Below are 24,232 nucleotides of genomic sequence, written 5' to 3'. Positions count from 1 at the left end.
GAGTGTGTGTGTGTATGTGTGTGACACCAGCACTTTCTGTCCTTATTTGTAAGCCTAGGATCTTGTATGTTTTATTAACCACTTCCATAAACTGCCTGGCTAGCTTACATGATTTAAATATAAATATATATCCAGGTCCTTATGCTCTTGTAATTCCTTTATTTCCTTGTATTTCTATAGTTTACATTGCCTGTTCTCATTCTGATTACCAAAATATATTATTTCACACTTCTATGTATTAAATTTTACCCACGTCATCACTCATTTACCAGCATATCTATATCTTCTTGACATCTATAATTACCCTCCAGAGAGCTCACAATAGCTCAAAACTTGGTGTAGTCTGTGATTTCAAAATATGCCAACAATGTAATTCAATAAATAATAACAAACTGTGGTCCTAACATCAATTGCTTGGGAACTGCATCATATATTTTCCACCAGAAGTGGACAGAAACGGCTGAGAAGTGATAAATGGATTTTAATTTGGATAAATATATTTTGTTAGGACAAACAAGAGCAGGACTTACACACTTACTGGGAGGACCTGGGGGAGAGTTGTTGAACAAAGGGATGTAGGGGTTCAAGTACATAGTTTTTTGAAAGTGTTATTGCACGTAGACCGGATGGTGAAGAAGGTATTTGGCATGCTTGCCTTCATTGGCCAGCGCACTGATTAAAGGGGTTGGGACACCATGTTCAGGCTGTACAAGACATTAGTGAGGCCACTTTTAGAATACTGCATACAATTCAAGTTGCCCTGCTATAGGAGGGAAGTTGTCAAACTAGAAAGGGTGAAGAAAAGATTTAAAAGGATGTTGCCAGGGCGAGAGGGTTTGAATTTATAAGGAGAGGCTTGGTAGACTGGGACTTGTTTCCCTGGATTGCTGGAGGCTGAGGGGTAGCCTTATAGAGCTTAAAAATGTGTTGCTGGAAAAGCGCAGTAGGTCAGGCAGCATCAAAGGAGCAGGAGAATCGACGCTTTGGGCATAAGCCCTTCTTCAGGGTAGCCTTATAGAGACTTATAACATCATGAGGGGCATAGATAAGGTGAATAGCCAAGATCATTTTCCTAGGGTAGGGCAGTCCAAAATTAGATGGCATAGGTTTAAGGTGAGAGGGGAAAGATTTAAAAGGGAACTGAGTGGCAACTTTTTTACCTCGATGGTGTGCGTTTATGCAATGAAAAAGTGGTAGATATAGGTACAATTACAACATTTAAAAGACATTTAGACAGGTACATGAATAGAAAAGGTTTAGAGGGATATAGACCAAATGCAAGCAAATGGGATGAGTTATGTTTGGGATACCTGTTCAGCATGGACAGGTTGGGCCAAAGGGTCGGTTTCCCGTGCTGTATGACTCTATGACTCAGTCCAAAAAACATTTACCACTGCTCTATTTCCTGCCACTTAGCCAATTTTGTATCCATGTGGTCACTACCTTTTATTAATTCTTGGGGCTTCCAAATTGTTGACAAGCCTGTTACTTAACATTTTATCACATGCCTTCTGGAAGACGCATTGCCATTATCAACCATCTCACTTACCTTACCAAAATCTCAATCAAATTACTTCAGCACAATTTTCCATTCAATAAATTAATGCTAGCTTTTCTTAAATAATCCACAATTTTCCAAATTACTGTAAATTTTGACCTAGATTATTGTTTCTAGAAACGTTTCCACAACTGAGATTAAACCAATTGTCCTGTTGTTGCTTAGCTCACCTTTACATCCTTTTGTTTTAAATATAAAAGCCTAACAATTTCAATTTGCTGCTGTGCTATCACCATTGTATCTAAAGATTTAGTGATTTTCCTGAACATTTCCTTGTTAAATGTAAGACAAAGTTATACGGTCTCAGGGAAACAAGTTTAATCTCTTTGTCTTTTACCTTAACCCATCTACCTGCCTTCCCACACATCCTGCAGTCTTTTCACAATGGAAAAATATTTAGATGTTTTGAATCTAGACAATTTATGTCAGTAATTTTCCTGGTTATTTTTACATACACTTATGACAACTTTGTTGACAAAGTACATTTGATTGTCCTACTAATGATCTTAAATTTGTCATGTTTTATATGTCTGTTAATTGGATATTTTTGACCTTGACATTGTGAACAATATCCACTATTAATCCAGCTGTAAAGTCTTGGATGTGGCTGTAAACTGGATGGATGACTGACTCTCTGATATACTGTCAATCCAATCTATCCTTTAACATAGTTAAAATAGTTAAACTGGTTGTCAATTTCCAACCCATTGCATCATCTACTCTAATTTATTCTTTGCTAACATATCAAAACTGCCCCTACTTCACTCAATACCTTTCTCCTACTACCCACAATCTTTCAAAAGCAAAGCTTGATGTCACCTAATTACTTATTATTATTATTTATCCATCTATATTTAGAAAATACACAGGTGGAATGAAGGAAGAAATTATCATCTTCTACAGACATGTAAAAGTCAAAAGATTGTCCGATGGGTAGGGAGTGCCAATTAGAGACTAAAATAGATATATATTGATAGAGACAGAAGGCACAGCACTATGTTGAAATTAACACTTTGTATTGGTGCTAGCAAGGAAGAGGATGAGATTTTTAAAAAAAAATATTAAAAGGGCTGGCCGTATTTAAAATGGACAAGTCAATTGTTCCAGAAGAGATGCATCATATTTAATATGGGATACAGGAGTGAAAACTGCAGACATAATGGGGAGCTTTTCATTATTCTTCTTAGATACCCGGTGTCTCTCATCAGAGAGTTGGAGAATTGCAAACATCATATGTTGTTATAAAATTTCATAAACCAGGCAACTGCATGCCAGTTAATTTACCATCTGTGAGATTTTAGAAACAATGGCCTGGATTTTGTGGTAATGATGATAGTAGAATGCCATCATTAACCATCATTATAACTGTGAAACTGACAGCACTTTTTGTGTTCATACACACACAATTAAACATGACAATCCAGACTTTGTTGACAATGGCTCTATGATCCTCCACAGGATGAGTTAATAAAAGTGCTGACAGATACAAATATACAAAATCATTTAAACTGATAAGAACATTCATTTTTATGCAACTGAAATCATTTGAAAAACCCTTGAATAAGTTATAGCTATTGAATGAGGTGGAACTGGGTTTGTAAATGACAAACTAAATCACAAATACTAATGAATGACCTCTCTCAACATAAAACATGAATTTTACATCTATGGACTACCAAATTGCTCCATTATTGTATAAAATATGCACACATGTAAAGAAAGTAAAAATTTATGATATTTTAACTTATACCTTAATCTCACGTGACTGTCCCAATCTTATCTTGCTGTTTGTAAGATGTTTAAAAAATGAAGGATAATCAATGCGTTTAACATTTTAATTTATTATCTGATAATTTTCAACAACTTTGGTCACTGAAAATTCTATAGACTTGGCACCTAAATGATACTAATATCAGGAAAAGTCAAATCCACACAGCAGACCTCTGTGAACAGCTTTGATCTAGGTCAGCAATAATGTCACTTTGCAAACAATCACAAAATCTGTGTGACAATGTGATAGAAAATTAACATCTATTTGGATAAACTATGGTTGATAGAAGAGAGCCAGCATGGATTTATTATGAGCAAATTATTTTTGGCTAACTTGATTAGTTTTTGATGAACACAGAAGGCTGAAGTGCATATGATTTTCTGAAGACATTTGAGAAAGTACCATCTGTCATACTCGTTAGCAAAATTTGTGGCCAAGAGATAAAAAGGGCTACATAGCATCATTCCAAAATTTGGTAAAGGACAAAAACACCTCAGACCACTGCTTCTTCTGATCTACACTAATGACTTAAGAGATACAGGGCAAACTTTGAAATTTGCAGATGACACAATATTTTGAAGTGCAATAAGTGGCGAGAACGTTGAATATTGACTTCAAGATAACATGGATTGATGAAAGGTAGACACATGACAGATGAAAACCAATGCAAAAGAAACTGAGGTGCTAAGTTTTTGTAGAAAGAATGTGGAGGAAGAACACAGGTAAATTGTACCGTTTTAAGAGCTGTAAGAGACACGTGGGATGATTTTGTCTTAATTCTCAAAGGTGTCTGATAACAAAGCAGTTAATAAAGCAGATGAGTCATGACATTTAAAAATAGATACATAGAGTACCAAAACAAGTAATTATATATCAATTATATATCAATCCAATTTGGTCCCAGCACAAATGCTGTGATCAATCCTGGGCACCACATTTTAGGAAAGGATGAAGACTTTGTGGAGGCTAAAAACAGGATTTACAGGAATGGTTCCAAAGTTGAGGGATTATAGTTACATAATTTTTCTCCTGAGAGAAGGTTAAGAGAAGTTTTGAAAGAAGTATTTAAAATCATTAAGGCTTTAAATAGAGTAATCAAAATGATAATATTTTCAAAAGTTGAAGAGTTGATGAAGGCAGCATGTGTAAATGTATTAAGAGGAGACATGAAGATTTTTTTCTAACCCAGTAAGGATTTGGAATCTTCTGCATAATTGGATGATGGATACAAATTCAATGGTAACCTTCAAAAGGGATTGGGTAAATATTTAAGAAAGAGAAAAGCAGCAATATTGAGACACGGGATAAACTGGATTGATCTTCAAATAGCTGGGGAAAAATTGATGAGTCAACCAGGTTCCTCCCGTGCAGTATTGTTCTTTGATTTACGACCTTTTCTCATGCCTTTTGAACCTTAGTGGTTTCATACAATATGCTGCTAGTCCAAATACTTTGCATTGAGAAAAATAACATTTTGATAAGTAGACAAAATAATTTACTTAATATAATGTGCAAAGCTGAAAAAGGTAACTAATATGCCTTCATGATGGTATACCGTTTGTAATGAGCACAAACCTGTTTCCCCAGGATGAAGCTGCCACACCATCTTTGACTGCAGTCTGCAAAGTGCTGACTTTAATAGGTACTCCAGAAGAAGCAGAAGACCCCTGAGAAGGCGAGTAGTCTGAGTAGCTAGCCGAAGAACCACTGTTGTTGATTCTGTCACCTTCTGATTCATCTGTTGATTCTTAATGTACAAAGTAATATTGATTAAATATTTCTTCTTTGGTTGTCAGAAAGATTTTTTAGTTTTATATTTTAAGATCTTAAAACATGCAACATACAAGTTTGGAGTAAAATGTTTAAAATTAATGAGAATTGGTGAAAAAGAAGAAATGCCAATGAAGCTTTTTGTCATCAATTATCAGGACAGACACCGACAGCAGAATTGTATCGGGGCCTAAATGGCCGGTTTTGTGACAGCATCATGGGAGAAGTCCAATGAGGCCTATTTCTTAGTCTGGTTCTCGCTGCATCTTTTAACTAAGTTCTGGGCATCAAGGCAAAATTCTCACTCAGAAGCAGCAAGTTGCCAATTAAAGCGGATTATTGCTTGTTAACCACCTTATTAACTGCAAATCTCACCTCATTAATATGCAGCTTTCTATTGTGCCATCTGCCACGAGCAAACTAGAGACTAAGAAGTTTTGATTTAGAAGTCAGAGTGGGTACCTAGCCACTGCAGCTCATTGGTGACTGAACAACTTCCATGTTCGTCATTATGCAGCAGCATTTCACGGACACCAGCTGCACACACACCTTATCTGTGGACAACGGCATCTGATAATTATGAACCCCCACAGGATTTTGGTAGCAATTCTATGATCCACTTCAGAATGCTTAGGAAATTGAGACTTGCAGTGCAGGACGCATCAGCAATTAGCAATGAAAGTTTCCTGCAAAAACACTTTGTGCAGAGTCACAGAGTCATAGCAATGTACAGCATGGAAACAGACTCTACAGTCCAACTCATCCATGCCATATCCTAAATTAATCTAGTCTCATTTCCAGCATTTGCACCATACCCCTCTAAATCCTTCCTATTCATGTACCATCCAGATGACTTGTAAATGTTGTAATTGTATCGCCCTTTACCACTTCCTATGCCAGCTGATTCCATACCTCTACATGAAAACGTTGCCCCTTAGATCCCTTTTAAGTCTTTTCCCTCTCACCTTAAACTTATGCCCTCTAGTTTGGACTCCCCTACCCTGTGAAAAAGACCTTGCCTATTTACCCTATCCATGTCCCTCACAATTTTATAAACCTCTATAATGTCACCCCTTAGCCTGCAACGCTCCAGGTAAACAGCCCCAGCCTACTCAGCCTCTCCCTATAGTTCAAACCCTGCAATCCTGGCAACATCCTTGTAAATCTTTTCTGAACCCTTTCAAGTTTGATAACATTTTTCCTATAGCAGGGAAACCAGAACTGAACACAATATTCCAGACGTGGTCTAACCAATATCTTGTACAGGTGCAACATGACCTCCTAATTCCGTTAGTCAAAGCATTGACCAATTAATGAAAGTGTACCAAATACTACCCTGTCTACCTGCGACCCATGCGGAACCTTGTCGAACACCTTGCTAAAGTCCATATAGACAACGTCCAGCACTCTACCTTTATCAATCCTCCTGGGACAGGCACCCAGCTCATGGATCAGACAAATGCATATCCTGGGACTGCTTGCTTAATCTCTTAGTGCTCACTCACTTACCATCTACCTGTATGCTCACAGCATCCCTGCCTTGCTTATTAGCGCAGTCACACAACCAGACAGCTAGTCATGCTGCTCAGAAGTCCTCAGTCAAGGGGGCAGACATCTTGCTATATGACATCTCGCTACATCAATCTTACACCTGTACCATGTACCAGCAGCTTAAGTGACAAATATAAATTGAGTAGGGACCTGAGGAGGTGCAAAGCCTGAGGAGGTGTGAAGGGTTATCAGGAAGAAGGGTCTGGATATCTAGAGTCAAGGCCTCACATAACTGCCTTTCATCATGCTGGAAATCTAAATTGCACATGAGAAAGAAAATGGTCACCAGCACACATGGAATGTGTTGACCTGAGAGGGAGGTGGCTGCAAGACCCACCAATATGGTGCTCTTTAAAAAGAGATGGAATATTACATAGAGATCATGCATTGTACAGGACACAGACCTGCAGGTTCCCTAATTCCTTGTGACTCTAATCCATTGGATATGTGCTCCACACCTTTCTGCACCAGGCATTGCTGTTCACTTAATTCAAGACTAACACTTTTGGTCTCCCAGGAAAAGAATGGTGATATTTAATCAAACAGGGCATTGGTGCCAGTAGAACCCACTACCTATGTACATCTTGAACATCTTCTTCTACATGATGCAGTAAATATCACTTCTTGTTATGTCTTGTATGGATATGATGTTTGGTATCATGGTGGCACAATTACATTCAGGGCAATACAGACGCAAACTAATAGATGTATTGCAATACCATTACCACTTAACAAAATTTGAGCATTGATATATAGCAAAATGTTATCCATGCCATTGATGTTCCTCAAAAAATTATCTCAGTGCAATTGGGGTTGAGGAAGACCTCTTGACAGTGGAACCCATTGGTGCAGAGGCAACTTGACCTACTCAAGTTGAACTTCCAAAGGTCAATGGGGCAGGCCCAGCCACCTCTGCAGTGTCCAAAGAAGGGACTACTTTGTGTGTGGTTCCTCCTCTTGTTGGGTGCATCTTGGCACCATCCCATCTCCTTCTGGGGAAGGGGCACCTGTCACCAAGCCTTTGGACAAGAGAACCATTGGCTAGGGATGTAGAGTGTAGGTCTATGCCTATTTCCAGCAGAACCCAAGGGTGCTGTATCTGGCTCTCAATGACAGTTGCTAACTGTATGTGGAAGCAGCCAGACAATCACATGCTTGAGACAGCTGGATCCCCACAGCGTAGCTGCACTCCTGCATCCTCTGAGTAAAGAGAGGCACATACTGGTCTGCCACTTTAGTTTCTCCCTCTGCATATGGACAAAGTTTCTGATTGCTGGCACCACAGGTCTATGTAGCAGAAAAATATAATTAAGGGTAATATTGCTGATTAGGTGCCTGTACTTTGCCTGTCCTTCAAGTACCAGCAGCTTGGGGACTCTCTTCCTTGGCCAGCTATGGAGCTGTCACAGTAAAATGCTACCAGATTGTGCTCTCAGTCTTTCTAAATATAACTTTCCTACTAAGGTGTCAGTATCTCGGCTGTTGGGAGGTACAGCAGGCAGCTTTGCCATTGCTTCCTCTGAAGCCTCAGTACTCTCTTCCTCAGATGTTGGACCAGCCTGTTTCTCTGTCAAGACCATGGCCATCTGCTGGTACCTGCAAGTCATGAGAAACAGGAAGCATGAGAGAAGAAGTTGTGTGCAATGAGTTACACTATCAGTGGGGTTAATGTGAGAATTGGAGTGGAATGAATAACACTACTCACTCAGTTGGCAGACATGGATTGTTGGCATCCCTGTAGCAGTAATCCTGGTCTCCTTCTTTGAGGGACAGGATTCTCTCCTCATAGTGGGTAAGGAGCCTAATGTCAGGTATGTCTCCACCCATCATTTCACTTATTGACCTGCTTTGGACTAATTTTCTTCTTAATGCGAAAAAGGGAGGGATTGAAATAAGTGAAAGTAATTGGCACAGTGGTGAGTGCTGGTGCAGATAGTAAAAGGTGAAGTGTCTCAGCAAGTGAGAAAGCAGCACAGAGGCTAATGGTGTGGGGAGTTGCTGGGTGGGGGGAGGGGGAATGATAGCAAGTGAGGAAAGATGTTGCAGGCAATAGTAAGAGTGGCAGAGTATGAGCTTTGGAGGCAGGTTGGTACAGGAACAGAATTAGAATAATTATGAGGTTTCCTGCCTTCCAACCAATCAGCACCTTCTTTCTCATGCAATATAAATGATTGTTTCCTTTGAAGTTTGGTATTCTCACAACTGTCCTGATTAGTGCAAGACAAAACATTTTCAACAGCTACACCTTTGTTTTCAGCAGTATTCAAATTCTATATGAACACGCTTAAAAGAGAATTGTTCAATTCTACAGTCTGCTTAGAAATAAAAAAAATACTTTGTAGTTCAATGGAAAGTGCACTGTCAATCAACAAGAGCATTCAATAGCTGTCCTTAGCCATAGAGTTATACAGCATGGAAACAGACCCTTTGGTCCAACTAGTCCATGCTGACCATGTTCCCAAACTAAATTAGTCCCACCTGCCTGCACTTGGTCCATATCCCTCCAAACCTTTTCCATTCACATACATATCCAAATGTCTTTTAAATGTTGCAACTCTATCTGCATCCATTACTTCCTCTGGCAGTTCATTCCATACACAAACCACTCACCGTAAAAAAAAGTTGCCCATCATGTCCTTTTTAAAACGTTCCCTTCTCACCTTACAAATATTGGGTTCAACCTCGATAAATGTGAAGTGATTTATTTCAGAAAGTTGAATTTGAAAGCTGAATACAGGATTCTTGGCAGTGCAGAGGAATAGCAGGAACTTGGGGTCCATGTACATAGATCCCTCAAAGATGCCACCCAAGTTAATAGGGTTGTTAAGAAGGTGTATAGTGTTTTGGCTTTCATTAACAGGGGGATTGAGTTTCAGAGCTGCAAGGTTTTGTTCCATCTCTATAAAACCCTAGTTAGACAACATTTGGAGTACTGTGTCCAGTTTTGTTTGCCTCATTATAGGGAGGATATAGATTCTTTAGATAGGGTGCACAGGAGATTTACCAGGATGCTGCCTGGATTGGAGGGCTTGTCTTATGAAGAGGGGTTGAATGAGCTAGGGCTTTTCATACTGGAGAGAAGAAGGAAGAGAGGTGACTTGATAGAGGTGTACACGGTAATGAGAGGTATCGATAGAGTAGATAGCCAGAAACTTTTCCCCAGGGCAGAAATGGCTGTCCATTTAAGGTGATTGGAGGAAGGTATAGTGGAGACATAAGAGGTAGGTTCTTTAGGCTGAGAGTGGCGGATGTGTGGAATGTACTGCCAGTGCTGGTAGTAGAGTCAGAGACTTTAGGGACATTCAAGGTTCTGCTGGACAAGCACATGGACAGCAGTAGATTGATGGGTATGTAGGTTAGGTTGATCTTAGATTAAGATAAATGCTTGGCACAACATCGTGGGCTGAAGGGCCATATGCCCCTTAGTTTTGAACTCCATATCTGCAGGAAAAGACCATTGCTATTCACCTTATCTATGCCCCTCATGGTTTCATATATGTCTATAAGATCACCCCTCAACGTTCTACGCTCCAGTGAAAAAAAATCCCAGCCTATCCAGCCTACTTTTACAACTCAAACCTACCATTCCTGGCAACATCATGTCTGGTGTGAGAAAGCTATTCTCAGATGAGGTGGCACCTATAGTGCACTTGGAAAATAAATAAGTTGATCTCAGCATTCATGTGCTCGAGGGGTGGAAAAAAAATCAGGTAGGTCTTCCAATCTTAACACTTTCATCTGACCATATTGAAAAGTACAGACATGTGGGAAAAGTGAGCTCATGAAGTGTAATACCTTCAAGGCCAAATTACACTGATGCTGACTAGATTCATGCAAAAATCTATAGAAAAGATGGTACCAAACTGGAAGGGGTACAAAAAACATTTACAAGCAGGTTACCAAAACTAGAAGGTTTGAGTCATAAGGAGAAGCTGGATAGACAGGAGCTTTTTCTCCTTGGAGTTGAGGAGGCTGAGAGGTGACCTTATAGAGGTTTATAAACCATCAAGGGCTTAGATAAGGTAAGTAGCCAAAGTCTTTTTCCCAAGGTAGGGGAGGCCAAAACTAGTGGGCATAATTTTAAAGTGAGAAGGGAAACTTTTAAAAGGGATCCGAGGTCAACTTTTTTACTGCAGACGGTCATCCATATATGGAAGGAACTGCCTGAGGAAGTGACAGAAGCAGGTATAGTTACAATATTTAAAAGACATTTGGACAGGTACATGGATAGGAAAGGTTTATTGGGATATGGGCGAAATACAGACAAATGGCACTAGTTTGATTTAAGAAATCTGGTTGACATGGACAAGTTGGGCTGAAGGGCTTGTTTCCGTGCTGTATGACTCCAAGACTCTAAGAAGAACAGTTACTTGAATGTGGTTGTCGAGCATAATTGCTACCAATGGAACGATATATTCTCCAGAGAGGAGAATTTTTTAAAAATCCAGATTTTAAAAAATGTTAAAAATACATTTCTATTTAATCCTATAAATAAATAAATAATAAAAATAAAAATAAATATCCCGACAGTGGAATGCAATCGATCAACTGGATTGTTTCATTAAAATGATAGCATGGCACCCTTTTTTCTAATCAAGTAGGATTTAAGGCTTATTTTGGTTTTCTTATATAGACACAACAGTTTTTCTCCTTTCTTACCCCAATTTCAGTCCAAGAGCTCAACAGCTGTGTTCTGGCATTTGGCATTTATGATGTTAAACCTGATTTCTATAGTCTAGTAGCAGAGTTTTAAGCCTGGATGGTATATCAATGATTTGGTAACAGCTTTGTTCTGCTCAATCGACTGTTCAAATCCCTAGTGTGCTTCTCAAACCGTTACTTCAAATTACTGTTGCACCAGCGAAAATGCTTTTGCATGAAAAGATCAACTTCAATTAATTAAAACCCATTGAAAGAATAAGAAGTTAATTATAATGGAATGCTTAAATGTATAATTCAAGTTTGACCTTGAAGCCTGCTCACAGCCTTTGGCAGGTCACTGCAATCTTGCTCATACTCCACTGCAACTGGTATTTTTGGACCCTCACCTGTTATTTCCCTTCTCTTTAGTCTTCATAGCCATATGTCTCAAGTTACCCTTTATGTTTTTAAAAAAATAACTGTCCAGCTTCATTACTGGTTCAGATGAAAATGATAATCAATATTTCTTTTTTGAGATTCTGTTCATTTATCATGCATTTCAAAGGCTTCCTTAATAGTCACTGTCACAAGTCTGTCTACACTTTTTAACTCATTAATTTAAAACTCATTTCTCTATGATTTGAACAATTTATGTGGATCAACTTCATAAATCTCTTTCATAACCTTAAAAATTCCAAATAATCTGTATAAATTCTTGCATTTCAAGAACAGCAAACCTAACATCTTCAGGGTATCCTCATAATGTAGGTATCCTATGTTTAGGTTAATCTTTAAGAGTAGGGTGGAGTAGGGTGATTATTCTCAACATGTACTTTTCTTGGATTGCTTCATATATACAGCTGTTACTAGGTTGCATCTTATTCTTCATTTTCTGGGACTACCATTTTTGGGCTTCACTTTGATTGCTTGTAGAAAGTATAAACATTGAATCAGGTTGTTTACTGAAACCATATTGATCAGTGCTTTACTGAAGTAGCAACGTTGGTAACAAATGCTGTAATTTAGTGACCTTCCTTTGCAGAGAACTGATTAGATTATGCCACAACAGTCCGTTCCATAAATAATCTAAGTAGCACTGACAATCAACATAGTGTCAACTCAGCTAATTTGGGATTTGCTTTGATTTTGCAGGGTGATGTTACTACAACTGTGCTTTTGAGGAATCTGCTCCGGTGCAAAATCTCCACAAACTGAGGCTATGACCTAGATAACAGTATAAATCATGACTTGCTGGAATTTCTGAACCATAATGATGAATGCCATAAATGTCCTATTACAATGGAAGTCTGTCAGCAAATTCTGACTTCATAAGAAATGTGTAGAATCAGGAATTCAGCACTGATTTACTACACACTTGTGCAGCAGCATTTCTCCTTTCAACCCCACTACATCCCTGTCCCAAATGGGTTTTCCCTAACGCAATATCCTGGCTCAGCTTGGCTTCCACAGAGTTGACACTGCACCTTTCTTCTCTTTACTCAACAAGACGACTTTGGGTTTGAATAGTGGCGTTTCACTAAGAGTTGGCCGCAGTTCTCCCATTCTCAGATCATTTGGCGAGTCTCCTAACGATCTCTGTAGAAAAGAGAAAATTAGATCTTTCAAGAAAACAAATAAGAGCAAGATAGAAATGGAACACTTACTTACATCTTCACAGCTAAAGTGTGACAATAGGAAGAAGGTTTGACTTGAAATAAACACCTCTATCAGCATTTCACAATAATTTGGAGACATAGAAAATAGGAGCAGAAGTAAGTATATTTGGCCCTTTAAACCCGTTTCAACATTCAATATGATCATTGTGAATAATCCAAATCTATCCCTGTTATTGCTTTCTCCCAATACTATTTTATCCATTCAGCTCTAAGAACTATATCTGAATCCCTCTTGAAAACTTCCAACGTTTTAACCTAAACCACTTGCTGTAGCAGAGAATTCCACAGGCGCACAACTCTCTTCGTGAAAAAGAATTCTAATCTCAGTCCTAAATGGCCTATCCCAGATCCTGAGACTGTAATCTCCGGTTCTGCATTTCCCGATCATTGAGAACATCCTTCAAGCTTTACCCTGTCTATTCATCATCATATTTGTCAAACTTGTGAATGTTAGAAATAATTTTCCCCACACATTTTCTCAAATCTCTACTGAAATTGCCTCTGACTTGTAACAGAATAAAGTTCTCCTGCCTATATCAGGTCTAAATGGCTTCTCCTTGGGGTATGCCCAAATGGTGACTATTAGAAGAATCACTGAGCTTTGGTGGATTCACGTGGAAAATGTTTGAGTATCGCCAAAACCTAGTGTTTAGTTGGCAGAGTAGTGAGGTTGGCCTTCTGAAACCAGGATTGGAAGGTCTGAAACAATTTCAAGTTTTCAAATCAATTTGAATGTAACTAATTAACTGCAGACAACCAGATTGGCCAGATCTCCACATGGGGGACACTCCTGAAGAAGGTTAAACAAGATTTCAATTAGGGAGTGGCACAGTGGCCCTGTGGTTAACACTGCTGCCTCACAGCATCAGGGACCTGGATTCCAGCCTCAAGTGACAGTGTGGAGTTTGCACATTCTCCCCGTGTCTGCATGAGTTTCCTCTGGGTGCTCCAGTTTCCTCCCACAATCCAAAGATGTGCAGGTTAGGTGAATTGGCCATGCTGAATTGAGCATAGTGTTCAGGGATGTGTAGGTTAGGTGTATTAGTCAGGGGGAAATATAGAGTAATGGGTTTGGGTAGGATACTCTTCAGACTTGTTGGGCCGAAAGTGATTTTCAGGATGTGTACAGACACCTCACCCCCACCCCCCAATCCCACTAACCATAACAACACTAGCACTCAGTACTAATCTGGTTAAGGTCAATGGATTTAGCAGAGATTAAAAATCACACTAGGAGTCTCAACTCTGTACAGACATGCCTTTTCCAGCAGAAAATCTGTCATAATAAAAATATACTTCATTAATTAATCTTTTAAATGTTATTTTTATTTCTCAGCAGTTCCTTTATTTTGGAAAAGTGGAACTGGAGGACATAAAAGATTTTAACCTGAATTTTCCCGTATGTTGTTTTTCTGTTGGAGTTACTTGCTTTCTGGTCATCTCATTACTTCTGGTACATTTCACAGCTTCTGAGAGAAATACTACCTGGGCGCAATGGGGAAGAATGTGGAAAAACAGGAGCTACACTGCCTTTTGACCATAAGATTTAAAATCAGCTGTAAAATTAAAAGTGTTTGAATTTAACTAGAATGCATGATCATTCAGGTGAGATGTCTGTACACATCCTGAAAATCACCAGATGTTGGTTTAGTTGGGAATTAAATTTAAGAATTACTACTATTCACCAGAATCATAAGATTTATCAACTTTGAGTTGCTATTTAAAGTAAATAAAAATTGTCTAAAACACAGCATTTTAAAACATAAGGGCAGAAAAAAATTTCTGGATGATCCCAGAAATTCATTTTCAATGAAATTGAGCCAAAATCCCAGATTTGATTAATCAGAAATATATCAAAGCATCAAACATCCATCTCCTGGCAGTCTTGTGTTACGGACCAAAGTAAACCCCCTCAGAATATATTAAGATGATAGCTAGACCCCAACTTTTTCTTACTTTTATAGGCAAGTGTAAGGCATTGTGTTCTGGATGCAATTAGATTGGTCAAACTACCAGGCTTGAAGCAAAATACATTTTATCCTTACACTATAGTTAAAATACCAACAAAAAAAAATTGGAATAAACGTAATTCTATTGGAAAACTTAACAGAATAATAGAATATTTAATTACTAAACAGCAAATATAAATAGCAACATCCAAAAATGTGCAGGTTAGGTGTATTGGCAATGCTAAATTGCCCATGGTGTCCAGGGATGTGAAGGTTGTATGGATTAACCATGGGAAATGTAGGGTTACAAGGATAGAATAGGGCGTTGGCTGTTCATTGGGATGTTCTTTGGAGGGTTGGTGTGAACTTGATGGGCTGAGTGGCCTGCTTCCACACTGTAGGTATTCTATGATAATTATCCCAACATATTAACATCCCATAAATACCCCCTTGTCAAAGGCAAATGCAGTAAAATACTTTGTTTCACATTTAATTCTCCATTCCAGCAGGAAAGAACATCAAGATAAAACTCTAAGTGAGAGAAAGAACGCAAGTGTTTTGCTGTAGCTGGGAAAGACAGCTTACAAACCCCAACAGCTATTGAAAGTTAAACTAAAATCCTGGTCCTAAAATCCTGGGTCAAAATCCTTGACCCCACCACTTCATGCTGCTTCTATTATTCCAAACTAAAAAAAAATCCACTGGACTTCAGTAAGGCATTTGACAAGGTTCCCCATGGGAGACTGGTTAGCAAGGTCAGATCTCATGGAATGCAGGGAGAACTAGCCATTTAGATACAGAATTGGCTCAAAAGTAGAAGACAGAGGGTGTTGGTGGAGGGTTGTTTTTCAGACTGGAGGCCTGTGACCAGTGGAGTACCACAAAGATTGGTGCTGGGTCCACTACTTTTTACCATTTATATAAATGATTTGGATGTGAGCATAAGACATATAGTTAGTAAGTTTGCAGATGACACTGAAATTGGAGGTGTAGTGGGCAGCAAAGAAGGTTATGCTGCAGCTGTACAGGACATTGGGTTAGGCCACTGTTGGCAAATTGCATGCAATTCTCTCCTTCCTATCAGAAAGATGTTGTGAAACTTGAAAGAGTTCAGAGAAGATTTACAATGATGTTGCCAGGGTTAGGGGATTTAAGCTATTGGGAGACATTGAACAGGTTAGGGCTATTTTCCCTGGAGTGTCAGAGGCTGAGGGGTGACCTTATATAGGTTTATAAAATCATGAAGGGCATGGATAGGATAAATAGACAATTTCTTTTCCCTGGGATGGGCGAGTCCAGAATTAGAAGGCATAGGCTTAGGGTGAGAGGGGAAAGATATAAAAGAGACCTAAGGGGCAACCTTTTCATGCAGAGGGTGGTATGTGTATGGAATGAGCTAGGCAAAAGTGAGGTCTGCAGATGCTGGAAACCGGAGTCTAGATTAGAGTGGTGCTGGAAAAGCACAGCAGGTCAGGCAGCATCCAAGGAGCAGGAAAATTGACGTTTTGGGTAAAAGCCCTTCATCAGGAATGATGAAGGGCTTTTGCCCAAAATGCAGTATGGAATGAACTGCCAGAGGAAGTGGTGGAAGCTGGTAAAATTGCAATATTTAAAAGGCATCTGGATGGGTATATGAATAGGAAGGGTTTGGAGGGATATGGGCCGAGTGCTGGCAGGTGGGACTACATTGGGTTAGGATATCTGGTCAGCATGGATGAGTTGGAGTGAAGGGCCTGTTTCCATGCTGTATATCTTTATGATCTTATGACTCCATGACTCACAAGCTGTTTATGTTGTTTGGAACATACCGTTTGGCACTATTGTCTCAAACTTTCTTCATTGAAAAAAACACCACAAAATACACCTCTTAAAACCATAGTATTATCACACCTCCCTCCCTTAAAATAACAATCAATATAGTCTTACACTATTAGTACACTACAATACATATACATTACATTGACTCTAAGCATGAAAACATTCAATATTCCATTTCAATCCATTTCTTCCACCACCAAACACCTTCATCCTCCTTCATTACGGTTGTGCCAATTATATTCTCTCATCCTGCCATGTGTACAATTTTAAAACTGAATGGCTGCAATAATAAGCTCCATCAAAATAGTCAGGAAGTAGTCTTATCTTTAAGTCTTTCCCAAAGCCTTAAGGAGTTATGATCAATATATATAATTGTCTCAGTGAATCCAACTTCAATGATCATAACCTAACAGCCTGAAATGCTGCGCAATTCACCAAATACCCATTGCTCCCATACTGACAGTCTCCATCAATCTGGACTCATACCTGACATTGACTTGGTTGGTCACCTCCTCATACAGATGGTATTGCTGTAAACCTCACAACCACCTCTCATATTCAGCCATGGCAATCACATCTTACAGGTTACATAACACTCAGAATTGATAGAAAAACCAGAATTATTCAACCAGCCACTAAGCTTAAATTATTTACTGATTTGGACATGCCGGTGTTGGACTGGGGTGTACAATGGTAAAATCCACTCTATTGGAAGGAGTGGTGCTCCGAAAGCTAGTGCTTCCAATTAAACCTGTTAGACTATAACCTGGTGTTGTGTGATTTTTAACTAAGTATTTACTTACACCTTTAAATAATGCTGCTATGGCTCCTTCTTACTCCTGTTCAGTGATATCAAGTGAAAAAAGGGAGTGTTGATCTCTAAAATTAGCACCACTGGTCTCAAATCAAAGTAGCATGCTGGCTGGAGTCAAAAACTATTCACTTTGCAAGCTTCCATGACTGTTAACTGTGTGGATGTTAACCACCTCATCAGATGTAGCTCATCCCAAAACTATATGTGTTGTCACTTTGAGCTTCAGAGACACCTAATGGGCACTAACCTAATGGGTGCTTCTGATCCCAATGTTGCTCTAATAAAATCCACTCTATTCAATGTATTCCTCTGATAGCTGATTTTCTGAACTTAATGATAAATATAACATTGTGAATGACAAATGGACAATTTATTAATTTTCTCAGTTACCTCAAGTGTAACATCCTTTGCAGATATAGGCCATTTATGCTCATATTTATCTTTTGCAGAATGTTCTATATTTGTGGCGCCAGTTGAGTTTTCTTCAGATCCTTCTTGACTATGTTTTCCCACCAAATGCTGAACAGACTTTACCATATTTTTCAGATCTTCTGGGTAAGGGGTGGGATAACGCTTAAGGTTTATTTCAACCTGAAATTCAAACAAATACAAGAAATATATGAAATTCTCTTGGAATGACTTCACATAACACATGAACACCACAGTATTATAGATCCAACCACCCGTGCCAACTATCTTCATTGCACAGCTGACAATACCATTCTACCTCTTAGTATATAAGCTGAACATAATTTTCATTGCATTCTTTTTAAATTTCACTTTTCTACTTCTCAAATACATAAGACCCTGCTGTGTTATGGTTCCATAGATACCAGCAACCCTTTGCTAACGTACTCTGTAATAATTTTCCATTTTTCAGTGATTACAATGAGGTAGATGAATAGTTCCAAGGAAAGAAGACATAAGCAAAGTTTGATGTGGAATACAATGGCTCCTAATGTAACTCGTCATTTACTTCTTACTTGCTCTCAGTCTGGTGCCTAATTATTGACAGTAAAAACCAATTTATGTGTGTGCAAAATATCCAATAGCATAGGCTTGTTTTACACCTATTCTATTGGAAAAGCAAATCAGGTTGGTCAGTAAAGGGGAACAGATCGATTATCAAACATTTTGCTGTCCAGCAACACTGAATTTTACCACAAAGGATACTCACATCAATGTGGTTAAATCAACTTAATAATCAAATTATGCACTGGGTCGAGGACTGCTGATCTGTAAATCTATTAGATGGTGTGTCTTGTGAGCAATTCATTGTTTCTTAGTTTATTTGTATTAGGTAATCTGGTATGATACCTATGCCCACACACCACAAAGCACAATATTTTGGGAGCTAAATCCAGTATTCCTGAAAAACATCATTGGGATTTTTTATGCATGATTAAACAGAGCTCATCCATTGGATTGCAGGCTACACATCACTTTTGGGCTGCATGCTGCTTTAAATGATATCAGCACCATGTCAACATGTGACTGGAGCAAGAATGGTAGTTGTGCACAAAGTGAATCTGACCTGCGAAACATTAAGTTATGACATAACATGGGAGGAATTAGGTTCCAAAGTCTTTTTTTTAGCAACTATGATGGTGAACTTGCTGGATGACATGAAAAATATGATTTGCATATCCAGAGAATGTCAGAGCCCTCTTAGGACATGTTCAGAAGTGGGAACAGACAGTCTGGGGGACCATCAATTCAGTGAAAGATGCTCTTTGGTCCACCCAAGAGTTGTTGGTTTTCCAGAACAAGGAGGAGAAAGTGAGGACTGCAGATGCTGGAGATCATTCCTGAAGAAGGGCTGATGCCCAAAACGTTGATTCTCCTGTTCCTTGGATGCTGGCTGACCTGCTGCGCTTTTCCAGCAACACAGTTCCAGAACAAGGAGTTGACCTCAACCCAATGTTGCAGACTGGCACATTCCAAGTGCACTGAGGGACATACTAAAGCACCAGGTAGCTGCTGCCAAGGTGCAGTGGGGAAAGACCACTGCCTGAGAAATTCCTGCCAAAGTTCAATAGGGGTCCATTCATTTATTGGACCCTCTTGGTGCCTCAAAAATGTAAATATAGTCTGGTTTAAGTAAGGAATACCTTTGGTTTATTTGGATAGAGTCTCACTCCAGTGATTGTGTGTTTCCTTGATGTGTCACTGCACAGAATCGAACTGCATTTGTGATTACGTATATATATATAGATATTTTTTATGAATAAAGTACATTTTTGAAATAACAAGTAGTGGGAACAGACAGCTATGGAGAACAATGTCAGAAATCAAGATTGTCAGTGAATGCATCTTCAAATACCATATCCTTCAGATATACCTCAATTCGCCAAACCTATCACTCAGCATCCAAAATTGCTTATCAATCAAATTTCATTTATGCTTCAATTAGTTCTGCTCCAAGTGCCACACTCATATCTCACAGCTTGTACATAATGCCAACTACTTAATAAATTAAAACAAAGAACTATGGATGTTGGAGATCTGAAACAAAAACAGGAATTGCTGGAGAAACTCGGCAGGTCTGACAGCATCTTTGGGAAGAAAGTGGAATTTCAAGTCCAATGACTTGAAACTCAAAACTGATGAAGAGTCAATGGACTCAAAACATTAACTCTGCTTTCTTCCCACAGAAGGTGCTAGACCTGCTGAGTTTCTCCAATATATTTTGTTTTTGTGTCAGCTACTCAATCATGGCTTCAACATCCCATGGAAAGATTGCATGAGTTGACTGAAGTATATTCCTCTCTTACAGACAAGGGGATAAATAACCATGGCAGCAGAGGCCAACCAGTACAGGTAACAGACAGATGCACCATGTTCCATGGCACATCAAAACATAAGAAATGAAAGCAGTAATAGTCAATTTAGCCCTTTGAGACTGCTTTGCCATTCACAAAGATCATGGATGATGTTTTACCTCTTCTTGCACTATCCCTATATCCTTTAATACAATTAGAGTTCATAAATTGTTGGAAAAAAATCATATCATATGAGCAAGTAAAGAAAAATGATTTGATACAGAACATATGTCTATAGTCACCGCATTATTATAATGGAACACCTTGATCAAGAATAGGGACCAAATGCTGGCAAATGGGTCAAGAATAATTTAGGATATCTGGCCGGCATGGATAAGTTGGACTGAAAGATATGTTTCTGTGCAGTATGACTCTCCATGACATGACAGAAAGAGATACAAAAAAGGAGTTCAATTTCTATAGTTACAATCCCTGTAGAGCGTAATAAATTTTTTTAAAAAAAATTGCATTTTCAGTGACTAACTGGAAAGATTACATGACAGGATTTCAGATTTTTGGGCATTACTATAACAAAAGAATGAAAAGCAACATTGTCTAAACATTGAAATAAAGTGCTGGAGAAACTTAACAGTTCTGGTAGAATCTATAGAGAGACAAAGATTTGAAGAAGACTCAAAACATTAACTTTCTTTCACTCTTCACCAATACTGGCAGACCTGCTGAGTTTTTCCAGCTTTGTCCATGTTTATTTCAGATGTCCAGTGTCCATAATACTGGATGTAGGCTTGCTTGCTGAGCTGGAAGGTTCATTTTCAGACGTTTTGTCATCATACTAGGTAACATCTTCAGTGAACCTCTGGACGAAGCACTGCTGATGATTCCTGCTTTCTATTTTTATGTTTGGGTTTCTTTGGGTTGGTAATGCCATTTCCTGTGGAGATGTCATCTCCTTTGGTGATGTCACTTCCTTTTCTTTTTCTCAGGGGTGGTAGATGGGGTCTAACTCGATGTGTTTGTTGATAGAGTTCCGGTTGGAATGCCATGCTTTTAGGAATTCTCGTGTGTGTCTCTGTTTGGCTTGTGTTGTCCCAGTTGAAGTGGTGTCCTTCCTTATCTGTATGTAAGGATACTAGTGAGAGAGGGTCATGTCAATTTATGGCTAATTGATGTTCATGTATCCTGGTTGCTAATTTTCTGTCTGTTTGTTCCTCCCACCACCCTTCTCACTAGTATCCTTACATACAGATGAGGAAGGACACCACTTTGACTGGGACAACATATCCAATGTAGAACAAGCCAAGCAGCGACATGCATGAGAATTCCTAGAAACATGGCATTCCAACCGGAACTCTATCAACAAACACATTGACTTGGATCTGATTTACCATCCCTGAGAAAAAGAACAGGAAATGACATCACCATAGGAAATGACATCACCAACCCAAAGAAACCCAAAAACATGAATAGAAAGCAGGAATCATCAGCAGTGCTTCATCCGGAGGCTCACTGAAGATGTTATCTAGTATGATGATGAAAAGTCTGAAAAGGAACCTTCCAGCTCAGTGAGCAAACCTACATCCAGAACCTCAACCTGAGCTACAAATCTTCTCAAAACTCGCTATCCATAATACTTTGCTTTTATTATTTTCTAAGCACTTTTCAGAAAGAAATTTGTAGCTGTAAGCTACAGAACAAATTCTCCACTTAAATTTAAAAATGACCAAAATGTGCCTAACAGTTATACTCTAATCTTTCTCTTCAGTAGACATCTGGTTCTCTACGTGCATGTCCATCATTCTCAGCTCCTGATGATTTGCTTTAGTTATGAGGCTCATGGATCTTCTCAGAAAACGCTGCATGCTGATCCTATAGTGGCTTCCATGGACGTTGCTAATTAATTAATCTTTAGACCCCAACTTTATTCTAACTTGAAATTAAATGGAGTATGTAAACGTAGTCATTGAAAAAAATCTTGGCATCCCTAACAAGTATCCCTTGGTATCCTAGTGACTTGCAACTGATTCACCTTTAACACAGTTGCTTAATTATTTCTTTATAGGTACAAATATCTCACACCTTCTCTCCAGCAAGATAACCTTCACCACTCTTTAACCTTTAACAACCAAGCCAATGCAGCTTGTCAATGGTGAGAATTCAGAACAGGCCACATGACTCCCTACATTCTTCTTTTCTTCCTTAAATGAAGAGAGTCCCAAAGCATTACTGAACAAACTTCACATTTGTAAAACATTGCCGTATTATATTAATTGATAATTATATATTACTTCATATTGTAAGAAAAATAATCACTCATAAATTTATCTTTTTAACATTTGATTTAGCTTAAACAGCCTCTGCAGAAATAATCATTGTAAATAACTCCACAGATTTTTTTTGAATGCAAATGTTTTGAATTGAGATATCACCAACCCAATGTAAAAGAATTCCATTCAGAACTACCAAATAATGCCAAGCACACAAATGGGAAATATTTCACTATTTGAAATATACTCAGCGGTCTTCAGGTTTGTTGCTAAAAGTTTGCTGCAGGAATTGTGGACATTGCTGAAGAATTTCAATGCTGAGCTATGCCAGCAAATATTGAATGTTTTCATGTTTCAAATATTATTTTGCAGTGGCATTTGTTTTTGCATTGGACTAAATGGACAGTGTAATCATCAATAGAAGTATGAAGGTAAGATGTAGGGCCATCAATAATTAGCAATTGCAGTTGTCCCATTTGGAGTTTTTCATGAATAGCCTAGATGGAAAACAGCTATCTTTGTTGCCTCCAATAGGCCTGTTTCCTTTTACCCATTCTCATGTGTTTCTGGCTTGGATTGTCCCTTCATGATTGCAACAGACAGGTTTGTTACACCTGGATTGCATTAAAGTGTAGATCTTGGCATATTGGTGGAACCTATAATAGAAGGTCCTGATGAATCAAACATAGAAAAGATTTCAGTTGTCCATCACAATGACCCATGTTGACATTTAGGATGGATAAATACATGGGATGTTAGACCCATTGAAATCAGTTAGCTATTTGTGCATAGTCTATGTCACAACATGCCAGTTTCCTGAGTCAATCTCTTGTAGAATGCTTAAAGGATTATTTTGCCGTTGCATCAGTATCAGTCTTGGCATTCAGTGCATATTATTTATTCCTCCTGTGGTATATCATTTTAATGAAAAGAAAATCTTCAGCTTTCCAGCAATGTCCACATGATGTGTCAGAATGACTTTCTGCACAGTCTGACTGGGGTCTGCAGGTATCTCTTGGAATTTACTGATGCGCTTTCATACATTGGATGGAATTTTGGAAATGCCTTTGACGTTGTTCCTTGGTTGACTCATTTTCATATGTTGCTGTGGAACATGGTGTTGCACTTTGGGCTTCCCTGGGCCTTTGGCCTTCCATGTCATTTTAGTGCTGTGTCCTTTTGTAGTATATCATTTGCATGTGTCACAAAATGCTGTCTATTGGGAGGACACTTTATTGGGTAAGGCAATCCACAAGACCATCCTGTTGATACTCACAAAATTTGTTGTCGAGTTAAGTACCTGGGGACATTTGGTACCTGCAACGGTTGCTTCAAATTAGCATCCTACTTCTAGCAGTGAGTTGATGATGAACATTATTTAAACCAAACTCTTCACTGTACTTAACATACCCATTTTCAAGATTCACAGGGCTTCTCTAGCACAGCCCCAACAGTGAAAGCATTGTTTCAGCACCCAACAGATGTCTCCATCACTACTGACCAGAAACTGAACAGGACAAATAGCCAAATACAGCAGCTACAAGGGTAAGACAGAGGCTAGTAATGCTGCATTGAGTAACTCACCTTCTGAATCCCTGAAATCTGTCGACCACCTTCAAGGCACAAATCAGGAGTGT

The 24,232-nt window shown here is 38.8% G+C and overlaps 1 protein-coding gene across 18 annotated transcripts in view; it reads right to left on the bottom strand.

The window, feature by feature from the left end:
- Positions 1-24,232, bottom strand: part of lrrc7 (leucine rich repeat containing 7) — a 617,417-nt gene that overhangs the window by 73,377 nt on the left and 519,808 nt on the right. For all 18 annotated transcript variants that reach the window (XM_072574143.1, XM_072574142.1, XM_072574141.1 and 15 more), the window contains 3 exons: positions 17,939-18,139; positions 12,776-12,887; positions 4,905-5,076 (listed from right to left, as the gene is read on the bottom strand). In XM_072574143.1, the coding sequence (XP_072430244.1) occupies positions 4,905-5,076; positions 12,776-12,887; positions 17,939-18,139 (485 nt within the window). The remainder of the gene's footprint in view (positions 1-4,904; positions 5,077-12,775; positions 12,888-17,938; positions 18,140-24,232) is intronic.

The sequence above is a fragment of the Chiloscyllium punctatum genome, chromosome 7, assembly GCF_047496795.1.
Source record: "Chiloscyllium punctatum isolate Juve2018m chromosome 7, sChiPun1.3, whole genome shotgun sequence".
NCBI lineage: Eukaryota > Metazoa > Chordata > Chondrichthyes > Orectolobiformes > Hemiscylliidae > Chiloscyllium > Chiloscyllium punctatum.
Note: the sequence above shows the minus strand (reverse complement) of the source record. Positions and strands in the feature narration are given on the sequence as shown.